A 24,811-nucleotide genomic window follows, 5' to 3' on the forward strand; every position below is an offset into this window, starting at 1 on the left:
TGATTTGCTGCTTTGGTCAGAGCGATTTTATGAAACCCAGGCAGCCTCTCCCTGCACATACACACACTCATATCCCCACCGCCACCCCGTCCTTCTTTTGCCCAGTAGAAAATAGCAGACAGAAGATTATAAAAATAAGAGGAATTTGGTTACACAGGAAAAAATTACAATTTATGGTTTAAAGGCTGACACAGAAAAAAATGAGTATTTCTAAGTTTAACTAAAGTATAGTCTCCAAGCTTTAGAAAAGTAAAAAGATTTAAAAGATAAAACACATACAAGGAATAAAATTATAAAGGAAATTATATTTTAAATATGGGAGAGAAAAGGTTGGAAGAGTCATTTTTTATTCCTGGGATATAAAGAGAGATTTATTAGAAGATACGTTATTACTATCTGTTCATCATTAACAAAGGAAAATTGCAAAAAGAGGTTTTTTTTAAATGTTCATTTATTTTTGAGAAAGCACATATGCATGTGCGCATGCCTGCACACATGTGAGCAGGGGAGGGGCAGAGAGACAGGGAGACCGAAGATCTGAAGCGGGTTCTGTGCTAACAGCAGAAAGTCTGATGGTGGCTTGAACTCACGAACCATGATATCAAGACTTAAGCTGAAGCTGCACGTTTAACTGACTGAACCACCCAGGTGCCCCGCAAAAGAAAAGTTTTTGATTGTTCTTACAGAAGCTTTTTCTATTTCTGAAAAAACTGAGGCAAGGACACAGGTCTAAAAACTGACTGAGACCACCTTAAGATTCTGACATACAGAAGGTGCTCAAAAAAAACCACAAATATGCAATCTGGAGAGAAACAAACCAAAATAGTAAATTCTACGCATATGTTAGATAGGATATTTCTCTCCTTGTCTATTTTAACCTACAAAACCAATCACTTTTATATGGTTTAAACTAAAAGCAGAGATTAAACAGATTCTTAAAGAAGAGATCACTGCCTTGACTCTCTCTTCTATGGGCCTTGGATTTTTGTGACACTTATTGGCTGTGCTCTTTTCTGTGATTTACTTGCAAATTACCTCATGTGGTTCAATGATATGAAGAACAGGTGGGTTGGGCTTTGGCTCCCTAGGATGACGCACTCTCAGTCGTTCTGTAGCCATTGCAAGTTCATCAATAGCAGATACACGATTCCTTAGAGCCATCCAATATTCATGAAGCAACTGAAAGAAAACAAGAAGACAGTGGTATTTAATGCACGTAATTAAGATTGGTTAAAACCACCGAAAAGTGCCATGATCAAAAGTCTTCAGTGAAGTCTAAGACATACACATTTTTTCGTTAAGTTGTGTTTAAGACACAAGCAATTTTGGGGCCATTTTTTAAGATGAGGACATATGACGGAATAACCTCCATAGGCCACAGAATAATATGGTGTCTTTAGAATCTTAGAAACAGAACACCCAAAGATACCTTGGTGGCACCACAGATCTTCGTAGGTCATTGTAAGCCTGGTGGAATCTTTATTTTTTTAAGAAATATTTTCATTATAAACGATTTCACATTTTCAAAATCATATATTATATATGTATATACATACATATGTGTGTGTGTGTATGTATATATGTATATGTATATATATGTATATATATATATATACATATATGTATATATATATATGAGATAATGAGACTACTAAAATACACAACTGAGTACTCAACATCCGATTTAAGAAAGAGCAATACCAATGCCTTGGCGAGCCTCTGTGCTCCTCCCCAACTGTATCACTCTTCCCTCACATATTCTTCCCTCATCCCTACAGTGGACTAACCACTGTTCTGAACTGGACTCCCTCTTCTGTACTTTTCACTGGAGCTATACTAATCTACGCATTCTTAATAATTTGGTTATACATTTTTCTCAAATTTATGGAAATGTATCAGTGTAAAATCTTTCATATGCTTTCTTCACTAACATTATGCTTTGAGGTAGACCCTAACTGACGTGCATAACAGTAGCTTATTAATTTGCATTGCTGTACGAGAGTTCAGTCTGCAGTGTTACAGAGAAAAAATTCACAAAGATCTGAGAAAACAGACACAGGAGGTCATCAAAACAAGCGCAGAGGAAAAATGCAGGGGCAACTGGATACTGTACAGAGTACTGTCTTCTTCCAATCACTTGCTGTAATTAACTATGTTAATGTGCTTTTGCATTTAGAATAGTAATGTGAGAAGAAACAATTTACTATGAATCAATGATTTCAACTATAAAGGTATTATTCCCCAATTTATCAAATATATGAAATGATACTACAGACCACATATTTTCTCTTTCTGGATAGAAATTATTATCTTGCTTTAAAAGTCAAGACCTTCAGATTTTTAAAGAAATATATAAAAGGAATTATAATATTATAAATAAAACTGTTCTTTCATTTCCTCACAGATTTCACCTTCAAAGCAGGATAATGGATAACAAATCCAAATATAAAGAATAATTCAAAATCAATGAATTTTGGAATCTCATTTCAAGCAAAGTTGTAATATGATAAAATTATCAAAATATAAACATAAAGGGTCACTTTCTACTTTATCAACTGCAATGGTTTCCAGTGGTGTAGGGTGAGAAATATTTACTGTGTTCTTCAATCTTCAAAATTATTGGTGTTTGGTTATTACTCACAGAGCAAAAGCAAAACAAAACAGCAAAAACAAACAAAACTCTCCTTTCACAGAATTGCAGTGTAAGATCAAGCTAAGAAGAATGAAACACTTTCACAGCTAAATTAAAAGGCTTCATATCAATTTCATTAAAAAAAATTTTTTTTTTTAACGTTTATTTATTTTTGAGACAGAGAGAGACAGAGCATGAACAGGGGAGAGGCAGAGAGAGAGGGAGACACAGAATCTGAAATAGGCTCCAGGCTCTGAGCTGTCAGCACAGAGCCCGACGCGGGGCTCGAACTCACGGACCGTGAGATCATGACCTGAGCCGAAGTCGGCCGCTCAACCGACCGAGCTACCCAGGTGCCCCTCAATTTCATTTTAATAATGACTTTCTTTTAGTAATTTAATATATAGAAGTTCCTTATTTGTTCAGTACTATTGTATTTATTATTCTTCATAACAACCATTACATTTTAGGGAAAGAGAAATTATGATACCTCAAGTCTCTAAAGCAGATTTTTAAAAACTGAAGAGAGAAAAATAGTAATAATATAAAGAAGAAAAATTCTTAATATTGGAAAAGATATTAAAATACTATACCTTATATTCCTTTTTCCATGCTTCAAAAAGATCCATTGAAGTACTTCCTTCATCAATGAATTCAACATCAAATCTATGTGATTTTGCAAATGATAGCAATGCTTTCATAGATCGCTCTGTCTCACTTACTGCCCACAAACCCCGGCTGGTGGTGGGTATTCGATCATCCACCAGTCCTTCTTCATCTTCTATCATCTCCTCAAATATTGCAGTCTGGCCTTTGACTCTGAAAACAAACGAGAACAAAACAACAGTAACTACTGTCAGTGGGTAACAAGCATGGTAAAAGTCCTACTGGCAGAGCCAATCGAGTAGCAAGGTCAGTAACTTTTCATCAATAACTTTCAATATGTCTACAAGATCATGCCTTCAAGTCTTTGGAAAACTGCAGCAATTCTGAAAACGCTGGAGGCATAATAATAAATCTGTCCAGTGTCTTGACCAGCAGTCTGACATCATAAAAAATGGCTATAAAGTTCAGGCTAAAATCTAGCTATGAGAATTACCATAATATAAAACACAAACTACCACCACCACCAACCATGGAAAAACAAATACAACAAAATGATAAGATGATCTCAAGGTGCACTGTTGATCTGTTTATTTAAGGTGACCAGAACTTAGCCTTTTCTCAATTTCTGTTTGTAAAATAGGAATAATTTTGCTATACCATAGCTATTATGATTCACTGGGTACCTTAATCCTTGACACAGGATGAAAACTTCAAATTTGTGTTGGAGAAAGTATATTGAAAACTAACCTTTTATAGAACTCCTACCATGTACTATGCTAAGCAATTACGTGCATTTTAAAATTTAATATTCATAAACAACTCAATGAGGTAAGTGTTGTTTTTATTATCATTTCATGAATGAGGATACTGAGGCTTAGAGAGGTAATCCGCCCACAATAGTGGGGAGGGATCTGAATTACAATGTATTGGACTTGAGAATCTGTCACTCCTCTAAACTGTCCCTCCATTACACATTATTAGATGACATGAGTATTTGGAAATAACTTTTTAAAAAAAAATTTTTTTTTTTTAACGTTTATTTATTTTTGAGACAGAGAGAGACAGAGCATGAACAGGGGAGGGGCAGAGAGAGAGGGAGACACAGAATCTGAAACAGGCTCCAGGCTCTGAGCTGTCAGCACAGAGCCCGACGCGGGGCTTGAACTCACAGACCGTGAGATCATGACCTGAGCCAAAGTCGGACGCTTAACCGACCAAGCCACCCAGGCGCCCCTGGAAATAACTTTTATGTAAGTAAAACTGAGCATGTTAAATGATCACATGCCAAAGTTCACTGAATTGATGTAATTAAAGAAAAAAAAAAACACAGGAAGGTTCCATGAGGAAAACACAGTCTTATAAATCGAAACACCAAGTCTTATAATGGTTTCACTTTCCTGATGGTAATCAGAGAACTCACGTGTGGGAAAACAGCTTTGATTCATACTCTGTGAACAATTCATCCGCCTTACAAAAGACACAACTGAAAAAGAAAAAAAATGATCAGAGAGATACTTGCAAACAACAAGGTAATTTCTAAAAGAGGCTTATTAGTATTTTATATTTCACTTTTTCTTTACAACACAAATAGGCCATTTAAGAAAAAAAATTACAGAAGCACCTGGGTGCCCTAGTCGGTTAAGAGTCCGACTTAGCTCAGGTCATGATCTCGCAGTCGAGCTTCAGATTCTGTGTCTTCCGCTCTCTCTGCCTGCGCCCCCCTCCCCCCACCCCGTCTCTCTCTCAAAAATAAACGTTAAAAAATATTACATAGTTTTCAGTATGTGATTCTTGAGAATTTTTAAAAAAGTACATTAATAATACATCTCTTTCCACTTCTGTCTGAGTTTAAATGAAGAAACTTTTATTAGATGAGCCACTGTTCCTTCTCTCAGAAGAACGCTAGCATAATGGAGTGATGCCATTTCACTGCATGACCTCTCCTGTCACCTACCAGTTGAGAGGAAGTCTGGTTGGTCGGAGGTGGCAGATTGTTGCTGATTCAATAACATTACGAGATGGAGGTCCCTCCAGGTTTTTTACAGCCTCTCTTACTAGCTTCTGGAATTTATTCAGCTCTTCCATTTGTGTTGTAAGTAAGAACTGAAGACCTCTGCAGTCATGGAACCTGATTCACATCACCAGCATCACCACACAAGGCAAACAAAAGAACAATGGGTCAATTTCCTCAAATTCACAAAATGATCATCAAGTAAAGTGTCAAAGAAATTGTGCAACATTCTACGTAGCCTACCTTGAGTGAATTTACTTTAGTAGTATGTTCAATCTACTAGGAGACAAGGTGTAACAACATTGGGTTATTTACTGTAAAAGATACCAAAATTCCGATAGTCCCTGTCCTCAGGACCTAAAACAGAGTCTGCAAAATCTGTCTCTGGCTCAGGTGTCTTTGAAAGACCAAGATTGCCACATTTTTTTCTTTTTTAATGCTGATTTACTACAAATGTCCCTCCTGAAATTCTTGTTTTATATATGGAGAGGGAATTATAGGATGAAAAATAAAGAGAACAATTGAAAAGAAGAAAAACCGCCAAGAGTTCTATTCCTTGCTACAAAGAGTTTACAAATACGTACACACATATATATGTGATATGTGTATATATGTATGTTATCACATATATTTATATTATTTACATATATATACATTTTATTAAGCATTCACTATATGATGTCAGGCACTTTGCCAAGCTCTTTCCCTATATAATCTCAACAGATACTATTGTGCTCATGTTATGGATGAAGCCTAATGAATCAAAATGATTTAATTAAAGTTAAAAGTTATCATGTAGCAGTTAGGAGTTAAACCCAAACACAATGCTCTTAACTGTTTTTAATAAACTGAGTAAAATGTGCTAAGGAAAGAAATGTATGGGTGTGTATGAATGGGTTTACGAAACAAGAAAGAAAGCCTAGAATAATAAATCAGAAAATGAAAATACAAATGGGATTTGTTGGCTTAAGAGTATATCCTTCTCCTTCCTAAAATGCCATAGACACTTTTCTCCAAATTGTTCAAAAGAGTCCACTCTCCTTTCTGAAGGCTTCCTCAGTATTTTACAACACTAATCAATATTTCTTTCTGTCCATGAAGTTTATTGAGAATATCATTCATATTAGTCCTTTGTCATCTTCAAGTTTTTACACATACTCATATTTCTCAAATTGTTCACGGGCTGGTCTTCTCATTAAGATAATATTTAGAAGATAGAATTAGATTGTATCTTTAAAAAATATGTAATACTGGGGCGCCTGGGTGGCTCAGTTGGTTAAGAGTCAGACTTCAGCTCAGGTCATGATATCAGAGTTTGTGAGTTTGAGCCTGGCATCAAGCTCTGTGCTGACAGCTCAGAGCCTGGAGCCTGCTTTGGATGCTGTGTCTCCCTCTCTCTCTGTCCCTCCCCCACTCACACTCTGTCTCACAAAAATGAATGTTAAAAACAAAATAAAAAAAAATTTTTTTAAAATATGTAATAGACACAGAACAGGTGCTCAATAATTTCTAAAATAATTTGCACAGGGATACAAGAACACAATTAGGTTAGGTATCAGTATTATTCACAAATTATGCGACTAGGGACTAAAAAATGATCACAGATCAGCATTTCACAGTGTTAGCAATATTCTCTCTCGTAAATCCTTTAAGTGAAAAAGAACACATAATAATAACATTATACTAAATGGTATGCACTGTTTTAAGTATGCAAGCACCTTGCAGATATTAATTTACTAATCCTCACGATTATGCTGTGTGGTTTTATAGATGAGGAAACTAAGGCACAAAGAGCTTAAATAACTTTCCCAAGGTCACAGAGCTAGTACGTGGGGGAGTTGGGATATGAACACAGGCACCCTGACTCAAGAATCCACCTGTGCTCTTAATCACTAAAATTTTCCTTTCCTAAGAAGTGTTAAGAAACAAACATGGATAATTTGGCTTCTGAGACTCTGATCTCACTGAAAAACACAGCAGCAGTGCTAAAATAATCTTTGAATGTATATTTAATATAGAAAATATTAACTCACCTAGAGGTAATGTAAGTTATACATTTAAAAATTTTTTAATTTTATTTCCAGTATAGTTAGCATACAGTATAAGTTACACATTTGGAAGTGTTTTCTTACTTTCTATTGACATCTAATGTTTCTGAGAAAAATATGTAATAAATGGTATGTTTTACATTACCTATAGGTCCCATTATAGCCCTGGGACCTACTTTTAACAGGACTATGTTCACATATACAAGAATTTGCAACTTTTAAATAGTTTCTATGTGATTTAAGAAAAAAACCTTCAAAATAATTTTAATATTTTCTTATCAGCTAATTCCACAACGCTGGCAGAACACATTAGCATACAGCTCTAAAACTGGATAAAATGAATCACGACTTAAATGACAACTTATCCTGGAATGGTGACTCTTGGGTTTAAGAGAGAAAAACGAAGTGCACTAAAGAGTATAATGTCCTGCATATATCTCAGAAACGAAGCCTTCAAGTTCTGTATGGTGAAAAGGAGGATGACTATACCTCTGAATTAGTAATGGCACATGGAAAATGTAGTAGACATTTGGAAGGGCTTTTAAAAGAGTAAAAGAAAACACTTTAAAATGTTTTAAAGATATTCTTATGCTGAAAACTAACACTAATCCCAAGGCTGACCTTATACTGGGATATGATCTGAGAAGCAATAAAAGATCCTCTCTCTTTCCCCTCCCTAGAATCAACAGTCCTGCCACAACATCTCAATTCCTCACATTAGTAACGACATTCCTTTGGGTTAAACCACTGAATTATTTTTGAAAAAAAAAACAAAACAAAAAAACAAAAAAAAACTTTGGTCTTTGGAAAGAATTATTCACCATTTCTACATCAAGAGCAATAATCCAACTTACCTACAAAGACTCTGAAGAATGGTGAGCGTTGATGAGAAGAGAGAAAGATGGGGGAGACCGCAGGAAACTCTAGAACACAAAACCTGGGCCCCTCTGGTGCTATGATGGTTATTAGTCTGTGGGGCTGAGTTACACAGTGGAAGCATGAATGCCTTACCTCAATTCTCCAAAACAAAGTCTATTTCAAGACTTTGCTTAGAGTTGGCTTTGGGTGTGTCAAATGAAGATACAAAGAATATACTTTAAGTATGTTAAAAAAAAAAAAAAAAGCACTAAAAGGGGAATATTTTAAGATGACTCATATATAGAAAACAGGTTTCCTTTTTCAGACTTATATCTAATGGTTTAGTTTGAAATCTACTCTCAACAATATGTAAAATCCAGATGTTCGTAACCACAGTATGTTCTGATATTTAATTGCACCTCTTAACATCAAATGATCTGAATATTTGGGGTCACTACTCATAAAGTTATTCTATTCTGTACTATTTCCTTACTTCTCTGACATAGAAAGCTTCCCAGTTTGTTGCTTGTAGTGGCTGGTTATTTCATTTCGCACTCGCTGAACAAGTTCCTCGTCAATAGAGAATTCTATTGCTCTGTGGATCACATTCAGCCACCAAGGAGAATTTGAATAAATCTGTAAAAAAGACAACAGCTGATCGGTTCATGTTTTTTCAGTACTATGTTTTTTTTTTTTTTTTTCAACGTTTTTAATTTATTTTTGGACAGAGAGAGACAGAGCATAAACGGGGGAGGGGCAGAGAGAGAGGGAGACACAGAATCGGAAACAGGCTCCAGGCTCCGAGCCATCAGCCCAGAGCCTGACGCGGGGCTCGAACTCACGGACCGCGAGATCGTGACCCGGCTGAAGTCGGACGCTTAACCGACTGCGCCACCCAGGCGCCCCTATGTTTTTGTTTTTTTTAAATTTTTTTTAACATTTATTTATTTTGGAAAGACAGAGACAGAGCACTAGTGGGGGAGGGGCAGAGAGCGAGAGTGAGAGCGAGAGAGACACAGAATCTGAAGCAGGCTCCAGGCTCTGAGCTGTTAGCAAAGAGCCTGATGTGGGGCTTGCACCCACAAACCGTGAGATCATGACCCGAACCCAAGTCGGATGCTTAACCGACTGAGCCACCCAGGCGTCCCATTACTCACTATGTTTCTATCACTGGGAAAGGTGCTGTGAAAAAAATCAAAGGAAACAATAGCATGCTACTTTCCAAGGAATTATAAGGAAATATATATAGACTGTATACTCTATATATTTTTTATTTTTTTATTTTTTTATTTTTTTAATTTTTTTTTTTCAACGTTTATTTATTTTTGGGACAGAGAGAGACAGAGCATGAACGGGGGAGGGACAGAGAGAGAGGGAGACACAGAATCTGAAACAGGCTCCAGGCTCTGAGCCATCAGCCCAGAGCCCGACGCGGGGCTCGAACTCACGGACCGTGAGATCGTGACCTGGCTGAAGTCGGACGCCCAACCGACTGCGCCACCCAGGCGCCCCTGTATACTCTATATATAATGGGTGTGTACTACCTTTGCATACATAAAGAGAATACCCACCTGTGTCCTGACTACTGTGGATAAATGAGAATTTACTGTATATATACTTGTGTAACAAAGTTGTGTTAACAAAATACATTATCAAAATGAAAACTCAGTATTCACTGTATATATTTGAAAAGGTGGCAGGTCTCTTTCTCAGCATAATAAAGACATCCTGCTAATCCTCAACCAACTGAACTAGATTCTACTCCATAATACTCTGATAACTGGCAAAATTATATGCCTGAATACTAAATAATTAATGCACTAGGAAGAATAAAATGTGGAGTAACTGGTTAGAATAAAAAAGACTGTGTGTTCTGTGTAGACTCCTCTTCAGGCTTGCTACTGATTTCACAAAAAAATTTAGAAATGACAAGTGGCACGTGTTCCATAAGAAAAATACCCATGTTTCTAATGTTCTGACATCTTAAAAGATTTTGTAAATATACACACTAAGATCAGAAGGAGGTGAGGCAAGTCTTTACTTTCTTCAAAAGACAACTTGTTATCTCACCAGATAAGAGAAAACCCATCAGAGCTTAAAAAAAAAAATGAAAGAGAACAACTTCCAAATGGATGATTTATCTACGCATCTGCTCCCATCCAAGTACTAACCAGGCCCGACCCTGCTTAGCTTCCGAGATCAGACGAGATCGGGCGCGTTCAGGGTGGTATGGCCGTAGACTCTACGCATCTACTCAATCAACAAACACTGCTAACAGCAAATATATGTTTATTATGGGATAGGCATCATCCTAGGTGCTAAGAATTCCAAGATGAATAAGAAAGTTCAAGTTCTTCTCCAAAGCAAGACACAACCCGAAATGCTCCCGGAGACAAGCACAGGTAAGGGGAGTCCTTCTGGGGACGCACCTTTCTCTGGAGCTCCCGTACGGTCTGCTGCACCGGCTGCACAGCTTGCTGTGCTTCTGCAACTTCCGAGTTACACTTGCTCATGTAATGCTCTCGCAGCTGTTTGGCCTGTGTTGAATCAGGAAACAAATATAAACTTTCATTCCAGGCCTAGAAAAGAATTCAGTATAATGCTGCAAGAACAATGTGGTTATTTTATATATGTAAAGTTACTTAACACAGTTTAAGCACAAAACTTCCAAGTATGCTGTCAAGGACATAAAAACCATGCTAGTAATTCCTAGGATATATATGAAAGAGATCACATCTACCTGTAAGTCACAAAATTTAAGAAATCCCAAGGTCTGCTTCCCAAATTTCTATCTAAGTTTTTAACCAGAAAAAAAAAGCGGGGGGGGGGGGGGGGGGGAATGTGAAGAACAGTAGTAGTTCAAAATGAGACAAAACAACATTTTAGAATTTGTCTGACTTACTTATTTCAATTTCTTGGAATTACTTCAGCTTAGAAATAACACTTGAGAATATACAGTAACATAGGCGTTGTGGACTAAACTGTGTTCCCTCAAAAACCATACGGTGAAGCCTTAACCCCCAAATTGAAGACAGGGCCCTTTAAGGAGGTAATTAAATTAGTAAATGTAGTTAAATGAGATCATAAAGGTAGAGTCCTAATCCAATATGACTAGTGTCCTTAAGAAAAAAGACAAAAAAAAGGAGAGACATCACGGATGCAAGCACACACAGGACATGTCATGTGAGGACACAAATGAAGGCAGCCATCTGCAAGCTGAGGAGAGGGGCCTCAGGAGAAACCACTGCTGCTGACGCTTTGATCTTGGACTCACAGCCTCCACAAGGGTGAGAAATAAATTCTTCTTGTTTAAGCCACCTAGCCTGTGGTATTTTGTTAAGGCAGCCCTAGCTGACTAATACAAAAGGATTTAAAAATTCTTCCCCTTTCAACTTTCCCAGGTAAGAAGGATCACATTACTTGCAAGCAAAAGAAATACTGAAGAATTTTGCCCTTATTAATTCCCACTAGGAAACTTATACAGTTCTCTACTCTCTTCCATTTAACTGAAATATTTAACTGGTTCTTGAAACTACTTTATGAAAAAAGAGAGGGGATCAAAGGTGATATGGGATAGTGGGAGGAAAACCAGAAAGACTACTGAACAGGAAATCCAAACGTTTCCACTTAGAAGTGGGTTGAGCCATGTGAAGTTGTCAACACTAGACCCTTGGACTTACAAAGATGGCAATTTCATGAGGTTCCACTGAACAGATACATGTCTTTGGATTAGCCACTTCCCTGGGCTTCTGTTATTTCATTTGCAAGAGCTGGAGGTTGAAGTAGATAATTTCTTGGATCTGTGGTTTCACATTCTATAGGAGTCAGGCAAAACTGATACTATGGTCTCCTTGGAAATATATCTATACAGTGCGATACGCTTTTCTTCTTCCTTCTCTCATGATGCATTTTTCTTGTTCCTGTCACAACCTTCCAATTAATTTCTGTTAAAATTCCTTGGCTATAATTATTTGATCATCACAGCTATCTACCAACAGACTCGACGGCCTCCCACAGCTTCCTGTCGCTGAAGGCATTTAAGCAAAGAATTCCTGATGTATGTAAGGTGAGACGCCTACACAGGGAAGAAGATTTCACTCCAAAATCTCCAACACTTAGATTTGCCATCTAACATCAAGAAAGGCCTGTACACACTTCTACAATCTCACTTTGTATTTTAATTCAAATAAAAAAGGTCCCACTTACAGGTTCAATTCATTTCAAAAGTATCTACTACTCTTTTGATTTTAGCTTTGCTGTCTCTGACTTTTAAAAAGGTAAAAATCCATGGGGCCACTAGCATATCAGGCTCATTAACAATTTACAGTAAAACAATCTGTACCATTCTTTCCAATGAAGCAAGACTCACTACAGAAGTAACTTCTTTGAGAGCACACAAGAAACACCACCGAAATATTGAATTTATTTACGCCTAGGTAATACACAGAAAGGTGGAGGAAGTGCAAAGCTTTTTATTTTTACTAAACCACATCTTTTGCAGATCTGTCACGAGATCAACAAGGTCTTCCTTCCTTTCCTCCTTCTTCCCTTTTGCTTTCCATGTGCTGCTGGCTACCAGCAACCTTATCTACAAAAGCAGTTACCATATAACTGCAAGTGGATTACAAGAGAAACAACATAATACGGAGTACTGCAACTGTCTACCATCCAAAATCTCTATGCAATTCTCTACCAACCAAGGCAAAATTTGGAACATAAAAGCAGCAGAAAAAAAATATCATTACTTTTATTTAGATGTGGTATGCCCTAGGAAATGTTAATGAGATGGATTATTAACATTACATGAGATGGATAAATGTTGAGATGGATAAAGTCTGAAAAAAATTCTTTTATAGACTGAATAAAAAATTAATTACCTCTTCTTCAAGTCTGCCATCTCGTAAGGTAGGAGGTATTCCTGGATGCTTGGCTACCAACAATTCCATCAAGTTATGGGTAGCATGAAGTCTCTACAAACACACAAAAGGCAGTAATTTTGAGAGCCAATGCAGTGGACTCTAAAGGGCAAATCCACTATTAATACAGCATATAGATTACTAACACATTAAGATCAGATCACTGAAAACTTGATTCCTCTAACACAATTTGAGCACCAACTTCCTCAGAGAAAACCAAAATCAGTTTCATAGTAAAGGTCTTAGTTCATAATGGCATAAATTTTCTTCATTTAAAAATATGCAGTCTTATGAAATATACCTATGCATTTAGCAGGATGTCTGATACAGGTACATGTCTTCTATTATACGTGCATATGTCTACATATGGAACTACATATGATTATGCCAAGTAAGTCCAGTAAAGTAGAAAGGCTGACTGCGCAGACTTGACTCCTCTTCTGGGAAATGAGTCTGCATGAACCTACCAATTATATTATGATATTATCATAATGAAATACATAGGAAAACACAGCTGTGACCTAGATCTGTTGAACTGAAGGGCTGGAAAGGGGAGAAGCTGGAGGTAAAGACTATTGGAAGAAGGAGAAAACTGTATCTTTTATCTCTGTATTCAGTATAAACCAGGCTTCTCACTATGATACTGAGTTTGCAGCTGGTTAAAGGCTCCCCCTGGAGTCAAGCAAGGGCTGTGAGAAGAAATAAAGTGAAAGTAATTTCTATCTGTTAACTTGACTCTTTACTTGGGAAGAAAGCTAAGGGCTAAAGAATTATCAGAAAGAGTCCTGGTAACATCTGACTTGGTGCCAGTGATTCGAGACTATAAAGGTTTATTGTGTCTGGCTACAGATTACAGGCCATGGTAGAGATCTTTGTAGAGTTCATCTCTGAAGAGTCACTTCAAATGTCTTAGGTCTTTTCAGCATGGCCACATGAATAATACAATCAGCAACACTATCCGATTTAGTAGCAACAACAAACCTGTAAATAACATTACAGAAACAAAGTGGTAGCAACTCAGCTCCTCTTCTCTGTGTGTCTGTGGAAGAAGACTTCTACTGCTTCCTGAACAAGGTGGAGGAGTGGACTGGGAAGAATACCTCTTTCCACCCCCTTCCACATTTTATCCCAAGGGAGAAGAGTGGCTAATCTGACTGAATAGAGCAAAACATTCAGTGGGCCACGGTTTACCAGTAGATGGGATTATTAAGACCAAAAGGAAGAAACAGGTTGATTGATTACTCTTCACTCTTGAACCATCAGGCACACTGGACTTAACTGTCTTCTTGCCCACTTTTCTACTTTTATTTCCTTTATTCAGGAGCATGTTCTCTTTGTACTTCTTCCTTCTTCCACGAGGCAAACACGTTTGCTTCTGACCCAAGGTCTGAATTCTATAATCCTTATCCATACAGAAGGCTTGTATTTAATTTTCTCCTCTTTCCCCCCAAACTCTTCCTAATACTCACTGAGGCACATGTGAACATGTGGGTCCCAAGGTCTAGATTCTGAATGATAAAGAAGTCCCATTAGGGACTCAAATCTAAACTTACTAAGACTAATAAAAGTAGTCCTTATTTACCATTTAGCTAGAGAGCCTTGTCTATATGACCCACTGGACAGAACTAAGAAAGGGAAGAGATTGAAATTTAAATAAATGTTGAAATTCAAATATTCAACTCTTCCTAAAAAACCTCTAAAAATTAAATCAGAAGATCAGTGGGAAGGTTTTATTACTAAGTTCCACTGCTTAGTTTACAGCATTTTTCTTCTTTCAGTCAAAACTATGCCACTGTGTTAACATTTATATGCAAAAGTGATAAACCTCACCCCGTTCTTTTAAGCACAAATACTTTAACCTGTTTTTCTAACGTTGGTTAGATTTATCTAGTCAGCCTTGTGCCAATAATGGCCTGAACATACGGAATAGTAGTGATTTTCAAACTTTCATCTATCTACAAATCACCTTGAGTGCTTATTGTTGAAAGCACTGAATCCAAAACTTCATCCTCAGAGATTATGGCTCAGTCCATCCATTTTGTTGCCCTTTATCTTCTTAAATATTCCGAAAAATTATTTTGTAAAAAACAAATGGATGATATACTTGAAATTGTTTAGCTTTTACTCACTTGGAGTGAATCGGTTTTGAGCTTTCCTTTGTGTTCCTCAGATGAACGCAACACTTCTCTGTACAGTTCTGCTGCCACGGCATACTCACCTGATGAATTAAGGTGATTTAAAGCACAAGAAAGTCATCTATTTCGCTCCCAATGTGATCTGGTTATCTAGTATCTGAAAAGATCTACTATAAAAATGTAACAATGATTAAAACTCACTACTTTTTAAAGAAAAGAAACTTCACTTAATATGAACGTCCCAATAAAAAAGCTGACGATAGCTGCTCTTGTTCACTCCATTGCAGAGAACACCAATCAGAAATATTTATGTTTTAAAATTATACTGAAAAACAAACTAAATTAACTTTCAATTTAGACAAATGATTTTCCTCTTACTAAAGTTAAAGGGTGCCAATTAGTAGTCATTTTGATGTTTGAAATTAAGGATAAATTTATAAATATTCAAAACACTATGATCAACCTACACATAATTCTCAGATAAATCATATATTCTTCTTAATAGGTATTGTTCTTCTTGGTGGCCAAATGATTTGCAATGAAAAACCACATTTCCAAAACTTAGGGATTCTTTCCATTTCTGGTCACATGAATCTCAATCAGTCTGAAATTAATGATTTTTTAAATTATTATTCATAACTAGTAACTCACTCAAATAAAGTAACTTAAAAGTATCAAGTAAAGTACAGGCCCATGGGTCATATCTAACCCTCTGCATTTTTGTAGGGTATCGGAACTCAGTCATGCTCATTTGTTTATGTACAGTCCGTAGCAGCATAGCAGCGTCTGCATTACAACAGTAGAGCTGAGAGGTTGCAACAGACCTTCTGGCTCAAAGCCTAAAAGATTTTTTCTTTACTAAATTTTTTTTAATGTTTATTTATTTTTCAGAGACAGAGAGGGACAGAGAATGAGCATGGGAGGGACACAGAGAGAGGGAGACACAGAATCCAAAGCAGGCTCCAGGCTCTAAACTGTCAGCACAGAGCCTGATGCGGGACTTGAACCCAAGAACCGTGAGATCATGACTTGAGCCGAAGTTGGACGCTCAACTGACTGAGCCACCCAGGCGTCCCTAGCCTAAAATATTTATTATCTGGTTCTTTCAGTAAAAATTTTCTGACGCTTCAATAAAAGGAGACAGGAAACATTTTAAATGGCTTGAATAATAGAACTTATCCTATTTGCTGCCTGAGGAAAACCTCAAAACTGATTATTGAGAAATAAAATAAAAATCTAACAGGAAAATCACAAGATACAAAAAAAAAGAAGAGGATTTGCTTTTGTTTGCTGAGAAAACTTTTTTCATAATCATCACATACATTCTTTTCTTTTCACTGCAAACTAGTTTTATTAATATCATGGATTTAGGACTTTGTTCACAGCCACAGTAAGATATTTATATATATATATAAATTATTATATATAAATACTATATTTATATTATATTTCATATTATATTTATATTATATATATATACAAATTATGTTGGTTCTCTTTTTGTTAAATCTGATTATATACATAAATATATATACTTATTATGATAAAATATTCCTAACATAAAACTTACCATATCAACCATTTTTAAGTATGCAGTTTAGTGGCATTAGGTACATTCACATTGTTGTGCAAGACATTTGCTTTTATACCATTGCTTTATACTGAGTTCTACAAGCTACCAAATACAAAGTTTTCTAAAGCATACATTTCACAGTATTTTACAGTCAATTTCTATTGACTTTGATACAGGAGAATATTATTTTTGCAAAATTACTATCACATTATAATGTAGGAGTAACACTCAATTATCTTCACACAAGAAGCTCTCTCTTTTTAGTTTTGAAGATTCTTGTGAAGCTTTTCAAAAGACTGCAAAAGATTCTATTAGTATTTATACTATTATTTATAAAGAATAATTCACTTAATTCTTTCTTAATTACTATACTTTTTAAAGGTGGCTAGCCTATAATACAAGCAGTTGAATTTTAATTATTCACTATAATACTTTTTAAAATGTTCATTTAAAAAATATATGCTTTCGGGAGCCTGAGTGGCTCAGTCATTAAGTGTCTGCTCTTGGTCAGCTCGGGTCATGATCTCATGGTTCATGAGTTCAAGCCCCACAATGGGCTCTGTGCTGGCAGTGCGGAGCCTGGTTAGGATTCTCTCTCTCCCTCTCTCTGCCTCTCTCCTGCTCTCTCTGTCTCAAAATAAATAAACTTAAAAAAAAAATGCTTTCTAGGAAAGACCCAAAAATATGCACGTTCAAGAAGTTATACAAGTTTAAACCAAATTTAGAAATACCCATTCTTTGCCACTTGATGGCACTAACTTTTCTAAGTAAACTAAATAGTACTGAATTTGATACTTGCCAAGCTAATTTTCTCCAAAAAATATGTCCAGAAAACATACTGTACAAAGTTGGAATAACACGTTTTTAATAGCATGATCAGTGAGGGCCTTAGAATATGCACTGTATATCATACATATTTGTATATAATATAAGCAAATCCCTCAAATTTGCACTTAATTTCAGATTTCTTTTAGAAGTCAGATCTCCACTGTCTGATTTCTATATTGGAAAATATTAAATCTCTAAGTCAAATATGTAATGTTACCTCCAAAAATGGTTAATATACTACTATTAAGCAACGGAAACTACAAGTAGTAAATGTAATTACTAATTACAATTAAATTAAGAACGGACATAACCTTTATTAATGCACTTTCTGATAGGAATTTCTCTTAATCAACCAAGTTTTCATGCACAGAAAGACAAAGAACTCTAATGGGAATGCAGTCGAAGCTTTTTGAAAAGAGCAGTAAGACACCTCCCGTTAGGCCTCAGCTTGGTATTTTGCCTCACAGCCCACTGCACACTGAGCCTTCCAGAATGCTACATATAAGTGCTTAGAAACAATCAGATGAATCATTCCTTTTACAATCCTCTACCACACATAACTTCATAGCAGGGAAAAGAAGGTAATAAATCTGAAAAGGAAACTAGAAAAGAGGCCAAGGGAAGAAATCCATTCACTCTCTGAGCTTGAGTCATAAAAAAATAGAATAAAATGATGATTGCAGTTTTAGAATCAAGATGGGAAAACGAAATTTATTTCTATTATTGTGATAATCTGCAAGTAATATATTAGTGACTTTAGAAATCTTTGATGAAGAGCTTCAACTTACTGTAGATAGCATAATATTGAGGTTTAAAATGTCCATTTGATAAACAAGCAGACATAGTATAATAAAAAATTAATTTTTAGTCAAAAGATTCAGGGCAAATTCTCTGTCGTTTATTAGCCATAATCTTGAGAAACCACCTAAGCCTTCTGAATACCAGTTTTCTTATGTGAAATGGGAATAATACTTTAATCATTGGGCAATAATGAGGATAAAACAATATATACTTAAAGATGTTAGGTATAATACAAAATGCTTATAGAAAGTGATCATTTCTCAGATATGATGCTAGATTTTAAAGACTTGAAAATATTTTATTTTATTTATTTATTTTTAAATTTTTTTAACGTTTATTTATTTTTGGGACAGAGAGAGACAGAGCATGAACGGGGGAGGGGCAGAGAGAGAGGGAGACACAGAATCCGAAGCAGGCTCCAGGCTCTGAGCCGTCAGCCCAGAGCCTGACGCAGGGCTCGAACTCACGAACGGCGAGATCGTGACCTGAGCTGAAGTCGGACGCTCAACCGACTGAGCCACCCAGGCGCCCCAAGACTTGAAAATATTTTAAATAGTACATTGATTATTCACATATCTCTAAGAAGAGGCCTATGTATTTATGTGACACTCAAGTATTCTGTAGATTTTAGTCACAATTATCCCACTCAAATAATTTGGGACTGTGACAGAATATTATTAGGTAGGACACATAATTTCCCAATTTTTGCCTAATTACTTCTAAGCTGAAATAAAGGAAAGTTAAATTTTTTGAAAAAAATTTTTTTCTATTAAAAAGTCGTATGGTGACAGATGGTAGCTACACTTGTGATGGTCACAGCATAACATATAGAGCCGTCCTATTACTATGTTATACACCTGAAACTAGTGTAACATCGTGCTTCAACTATGGTTCAATTAAAAAGAACAAAATAAAACAAAAACGCTGCCTGATACTCTTTCACTACACATTTTAAAGGACTGATCGTTTTAAGATTTTGGATCGATTCCGGAAAACTATAATCACAAGCACACTTAGTAATTGAGAGGGCAACGACAATAATGGTGATGATTAATAATTTGAGAAAATCCAGATTTGCAAACACTGCTAGCTAAATTAAGTATTTCTCAGGCAATGTCCTTGAGAGAAGATTTGTACATAAAGTTGCATGTAGTATATTTGTACAATTTTTAAGAAATATGTAATAATGTCTTTTTTCTGTTATTAGTTATTGATAATAAAAATCTGCATATGAACAGGTTGGGAAGCGGTAAGAATCTGAGGTTACTTCATATTACCATGGTTACTAACACCACTCTTCATTTATGTTTCTATCGAGTTTCCAATGTACATCAACACTTCACATTAAGAATAATAATACTTCAAGGGGGGCTAAGTGAGTGGTACTATCTGTATTTTATCGATAAGGAAACTGAGATCCATAAACTTTGCACAATATACCTAAGTTCAGAGTGCAAAAACTATAGCAAGTAAGAAGGCCCATCTTTTTCACAGTTCTTGTCTAGAGCTACTTCTACTCATCCTCTGTGAGTCTTCTGAACTTTACGCAAGTATTCAGGACAAGGGACACTTTCTAGTGCTGGTTCTGTTATGCTGAAAAACTAATAACCAAAGACAGACCACTCAGTTCAAAGAGGCGTAGAACATTTCCTTGTATTAGACAGAAACAAATTTCTCTGGGCAACTAATTTCTTTAAGGTCTTATTAGGTAAACAAGAAAAATAGTAAATTCTCTCCATGACTGTGTACTCAAAGAGACTAACTGATTAGCAATCTTTGTGGGAAGGTCAAAAGAATTGGAATTTATTCCAGTATGCCTTTTTAGTTCTAACAGTGAAGAGCTATATACATGACTTTTGTGAGGAAGGTAGAAATAAAGAAGCATTTACATATCTTCAATTATAAAAGTGCTTAAAACTGTACCTGACCATTATGAAATACGTGTACGATTTTAAGAACTATATTCTACTTAGTTTTGCAGAGAATAAAATCAAATGATCTAAACCAAAGCTATAAGAGAGGTTTTAAAGGTAGTTTTGTAAAAAGGCACATTTACATCAGTAATTTTCTCATTACTTACAAGAAAGCTCTTAAACGTCATGGTATAAAAGCTATAAAACTATGCAATCATATTACAAATACAGTAACAGATTAATAACACTAGACTCTGTTGAACAGAATATTCAGTGATTCACTACAGGTGCAAAAAAATAACACTTTAGTTTAGATAGCCAGAAAAATTACCATAAAAATTTAGAATAAATTTCTCAAAGAACGAATGCTTCCAACACAAAGATAGAGGCACTGTGCTTAGTGCAAGTTTAGTATAAAAGCTGAGGTCATGGAAATGAGGCTAGTGAGTAACTGAAATAGAACGCTGATTTTACAATTTTATATTCTCAAGAGCACTGTATGAATGATAATTCCACTTGTTTCTACATCCTTGCCAACATGTGATCTGTTTAATTTAAGCCATCTTAATAAAGGCATATAAGGGTGTTCTTGTGGTTTGAATGTGCATGTACCTAATGACTAATGATGATGAATATCAACCTTTTCCTATGTTTTATTTGGCATCTCTATATATTCACTGAAGTCTCTGTTCAAACACTTTGTCTATTTGCATTGGGCTGCTTTCTATTATTGGTTTTTAAGAGTTCTTTTCATATTCAGAATAGAAGTCCTTTCTCAGATATGTGATTTGCAAATATTTTCTCTATTCAATGCCTTATCTTTTCTTTCTCTTTCTTTCCTTTCTTTCTTTCTTTTTTTTAATCTTTACTTATTTTGATTTATTTTTGAGAGAGAGACAGCAAGCACGGGGAAGGGGCAAACAGAGGGACAGGGACAGATGATCCGAAGCAGATTCTATGCTGACAGCAAAGAGCCCAACGTGGGGCTCTAAATCAGGAACTGAATCATGAGATCATGACATGAGCCAAAGTCGGTTGCTTAACCAACTGGGCTACCCAGGAGCCCCTATCTTTTTATTTTCTTAAGAATGCCTTTTGTGGGGTGCCTGGGTGGCTCTGTCCATTAAGTGTCCAACTTTGGCTAAGGTCATGATCTCATGGTTCATGGGTTTGAGCCCCGTGTCAGGCTCTGTGCTGACAGTCAGAGCCTGCAACCTACTTCAGATTCTGTCTCTGGCTCTCTCTGTCTCTAAAATAAACAAACATTAAAAAAAAAAAATTATAAAAAAAAATGCTTTTTGAGGAGTTGAGTTTATTAATTTTGATGAAGATAAATATACCAATGTTTTCTTTTATGGATTGTACTTTTGGTGTTTACCAATCTGTTTATCAATCTTTACCTAATCCCAAGTCATAATTTTTTTATCCTTTGTGTTTTTCTCTAAGTTTCATAGTTTGAATTTTTAATTTCAGTTTCATATCTTCTGTATTATGAACTGTTTATACAATGCAACGTTAAAGTTTTATTTTTTGAGTATGGATATCTAATTGTTCCAGCACTATTTACTGAAAATATTAACTTTTCTCCACTGAAATACCTTTGCATCTTTGTGGAAAAATCAAATGAACATAAATAAGTGGGACTATTTCTGGACTCTATTCTGGTCCATTGGTCTACTTGCCTATCTTTATGCCTATGTCACACTGTCTGGATTATTGTAGTTTTAAAATATGTCTTGACTCAGGTAGCATAAATCTTCAAACTTTTTTCTTTTCTCAAGTTGTTCTGGCTAGGTGAATTTCAGAATCATCCTGTCACCTGCTATAAAATAGCCTGTTAAAATTTTGACTGGAAAATTCTGATTGCATTAACTATGTATCAATTTAGGATGAATTAGTCTTAACAATAAAGAGTTTTCTGATCCACAAACATGGTATAATTAGGCGTTCTTTAATTTCTCTCAGCAATGTTAGTAATTTTCAGTGTTTTCGTGACTTTTGTAAACATCTTACACATCTCTTTTCAAGCTGATGCTTAAGTATCTCATATTTTTTTGATACTACTATGAACAGTATCATCGTAATTTCTAATTATTCATTCCTAGCATATAGGAATAAAATCAGTTTTTATATACTAATCTTGTATAATGCAACTTTGCAGAACTCACTTATTAGTTCTAGTAATTTTCCTACATGGATAATCATATTAGCAAATAAAGACAGTTTGATTTACTTTTCCTATTCAAACTGGTAACTTTTATTTCTTTTGTCTTGCAGCACTGGAGAGAATTCAGGTAATGTGTTGAACAGAAATGGTGATGGGACATTCTTGACTTGTTCATGATCTTAGAAAACATTCAGTTTTCAACCTTTAAGTATAACATTAGCTATAGATTTTTTCAGAGATGCCTTTTAACAAAGTGAGAAAGTTATCTTTGATTTCTAGGTTGCAGAAAGTTTTTTCAGGAATGGATGTTGCATTTTATCAAATTCTTTTCCTACATTTATTGAGAGGCTTACAAAGTTTTTCCTTCTCCGTTAATTTCGTGAATCATGTTAATTTTTTTAAGTTTTATTTTTAATTTTTAAAATTTTACATCCAAATTAATTAGCATATAGTGAAACAATGATTTCAGGAGATTCTTTAATGCCCCTTACCCATTGAGCCCATCCCCCTCCCACAATCCCTCCAGTAACCCTCAGTTTGTTCTCCATGTTTATGAGTCTCTTCTGTTTTGTCCCCCTCCCTGTTTTTATTTTTGTCTCCCTTCCCTTATGTTCATCTGTTTTGTCTCTTAAAGTCCTCATATGAGTGAAGTCATATGATTTTTGTCTTTCTCTAATTTCACTTAGCGTAATACCCTCCAGTTCTATCCATGTAGTTGCAAATGGCAAGATTTCATTCCTTTTGATTGCTGAGTAATACTCCATTGTATAGATATACCACATCTTCTTTATCCATTCATCCATGGATGGACATTTGGGCTCCTTCCATACTTTGGCTATTATCGATAGTGCTGCAATAAACATGGGGGTGCATGTGTCCCTACGAAACAGCACACCTGTATCCCATGGATAAATGTCTAGTAGTGCAATTGCTGGGTCGTAGGGTAGTTCTATTTTTAGATTTTTGAGGAACCTCCATACTGTTTTCCAGAGTGGCTGCACCAGCTTGCATTGCCACCAACAATGCAAAAGAGATCCTCTTTCTCCGCATCCTCGCCAACATCTGTTGTTGCCTGAGTTGTTAATGTTAGCCATTCTGACAGGTATAAGGTGGTATCTCATTGCGGATTTGATTTGTATTTCCCTGATGACGAGTGGTGTTGAGCATTTTTTCATGTGTCAGTTGGCCATCTGGATGTCTTCCTTGGAGAAGTGTCTATTCATGTCTTTTGCCCATTTGTTCACTGGATTATTTGTTTTTTGGGTATTGAGTTTGATAAGTTCTTTATAGATTTTATTTTATTTTATTTTATTTTATTTTTTCAACGTTTTTTATTTATTTTTGGGACAGAGAGAGACAGAGCATGAACAGGGGAGGGGCAGAGAGAGAGGGAGACACAGAATCGGAAACAGGCTCCAGGCTCCGAGCCATCAGCCCAGAGCCTGACGCGGGGCTCGAACTCACGGACCGCGAGATCGTGACCTGGCTGAAGTCGGACGCTTAACCGACGGCGCCACCCAGGCGCCCCCCTTTATAGATTTTAGATACCAACCCTTTATCTGATATGTCATTTGCAAATATCTTCTCCCATTCTGTTGGTTGCCTTTTAGTTTTGCTAATTGTTTCCTTTGCTGTGCAGAAGCTTATTTTGATGAGGTCCCAGTAGTTCATTTTTGCTTTTGTTTCCCTTGCTTACGGAGACTTGTTGAGTAAGAAGTTGCTGTGGCCAAGATCAAAGAGGTTTTTGCCTGCTTTCTCAAGGATTTTGATGGCTTTCTGTCTTACACTGAGGTCTTTCATCCATTTTGAGGTTTTTTTTGTGTGTGTCTGGTGTAAGAAAGTGGTCCACGTTCATTCTTCTGTATGTCGCTGTCCAGTTTTCCCAGCATCACTTGCTGAAGAGACTGTCTTTATTCCACTGGATATTCTTTCCTGCTTTGTCAAAGATTAGTTGGCCATACGTTTGTGGGTCCATTTCTAGTTTTCTATTCTGTTCCATTGATCTGAGTGTCTGTTCTTGTGCCAGTATCATACTGTCTTGATGATTATAGCTTTGTAGTATAGCCTGAAGTCTGGGATTGTGATGCCTCCTGCTTTGGTTTTCTTTTTCAAGATTGCTTTGGCTATTTGGGGTCTTTTCTGGTTCCATACAAATTTTAAGATTATTTGTTCTAGCTCTGTGAAGAATGCTGGTGTTACTTTGATAGGGAACGGTAATTAATTTTTAAATAGTAAACCAGTCTTGCATTCCCAGAATAAATTCTACTTTGTCATAAAGTATTATTTTTTTTTAATATATTGTTAGATTCACTTTGTTAAAAAT

General features: G+C 36.0%; 1 protein-coding gene across 2 annotated transcripts in view; it reads right to left on the reverse strand.

The window, feature by feature from the left end:
* Positions 1 to 24,811, reverse strand: part of SHPRH (SNF2 histone linker PHD RING helicase) — a 97,871-nt gene that overhangs the window by 37,790 nt on the left and 35,270 nt on the right. For both annotated transcript variants that reach the window (XM_058735551.1, XM_058735549.1), the window contains 8 exons: positions 15,201 to 15,289; positions 13,033 to 13,125; positions 10,585 to 10,692; positions 8,649 to 8,791; positions 5,193 to 5,366; positions 4,659 to 4,721; positions 3,226 to 3,451; positions 1,036 to 1,179 (listed from right to left, as the gene is read on the reverse strand). In XM_058735551.1, the coding sequence (XP_058591534.1) occupies positions 1,036 to 1,179; positions 3,226 to 3,451; positions 4,659 to 4,721; positions 5,193 to 5,366; positions 8,649 to 8,791; positions 10,585 to 10,692; positions 13,033 to 13,125; positions 15,201 to 15,289 (1,040 nt within the window). The remainder of the gene's footprint in view (positions 1 to 1,035; positions 1,180 to 3,225; positions 3,452 to 4,658; positions 4,722 to 5,192; positions 5,367 to 8,648; positions 8,792 to 10,584; positions 10,693 to 13,032; positions 13,126 to 15,200; positions 15,290 to 24,811) is intronic.

Source organism: Neofelis nebulosa, chromosome 6 (assembly GCF_028018385.1).
Source record: "Neofelis nebulosa isolate mNeoNeb1 chromosome 6, mNeoNeb1.pri, whole genome shotgun sequence".
NCBI classification, from domain to species: Eukaryota; Metazoa; Chordata; class Mammalia; order Carnivora; family Felidae; genus Neofelis; species Neofelis nebulosa.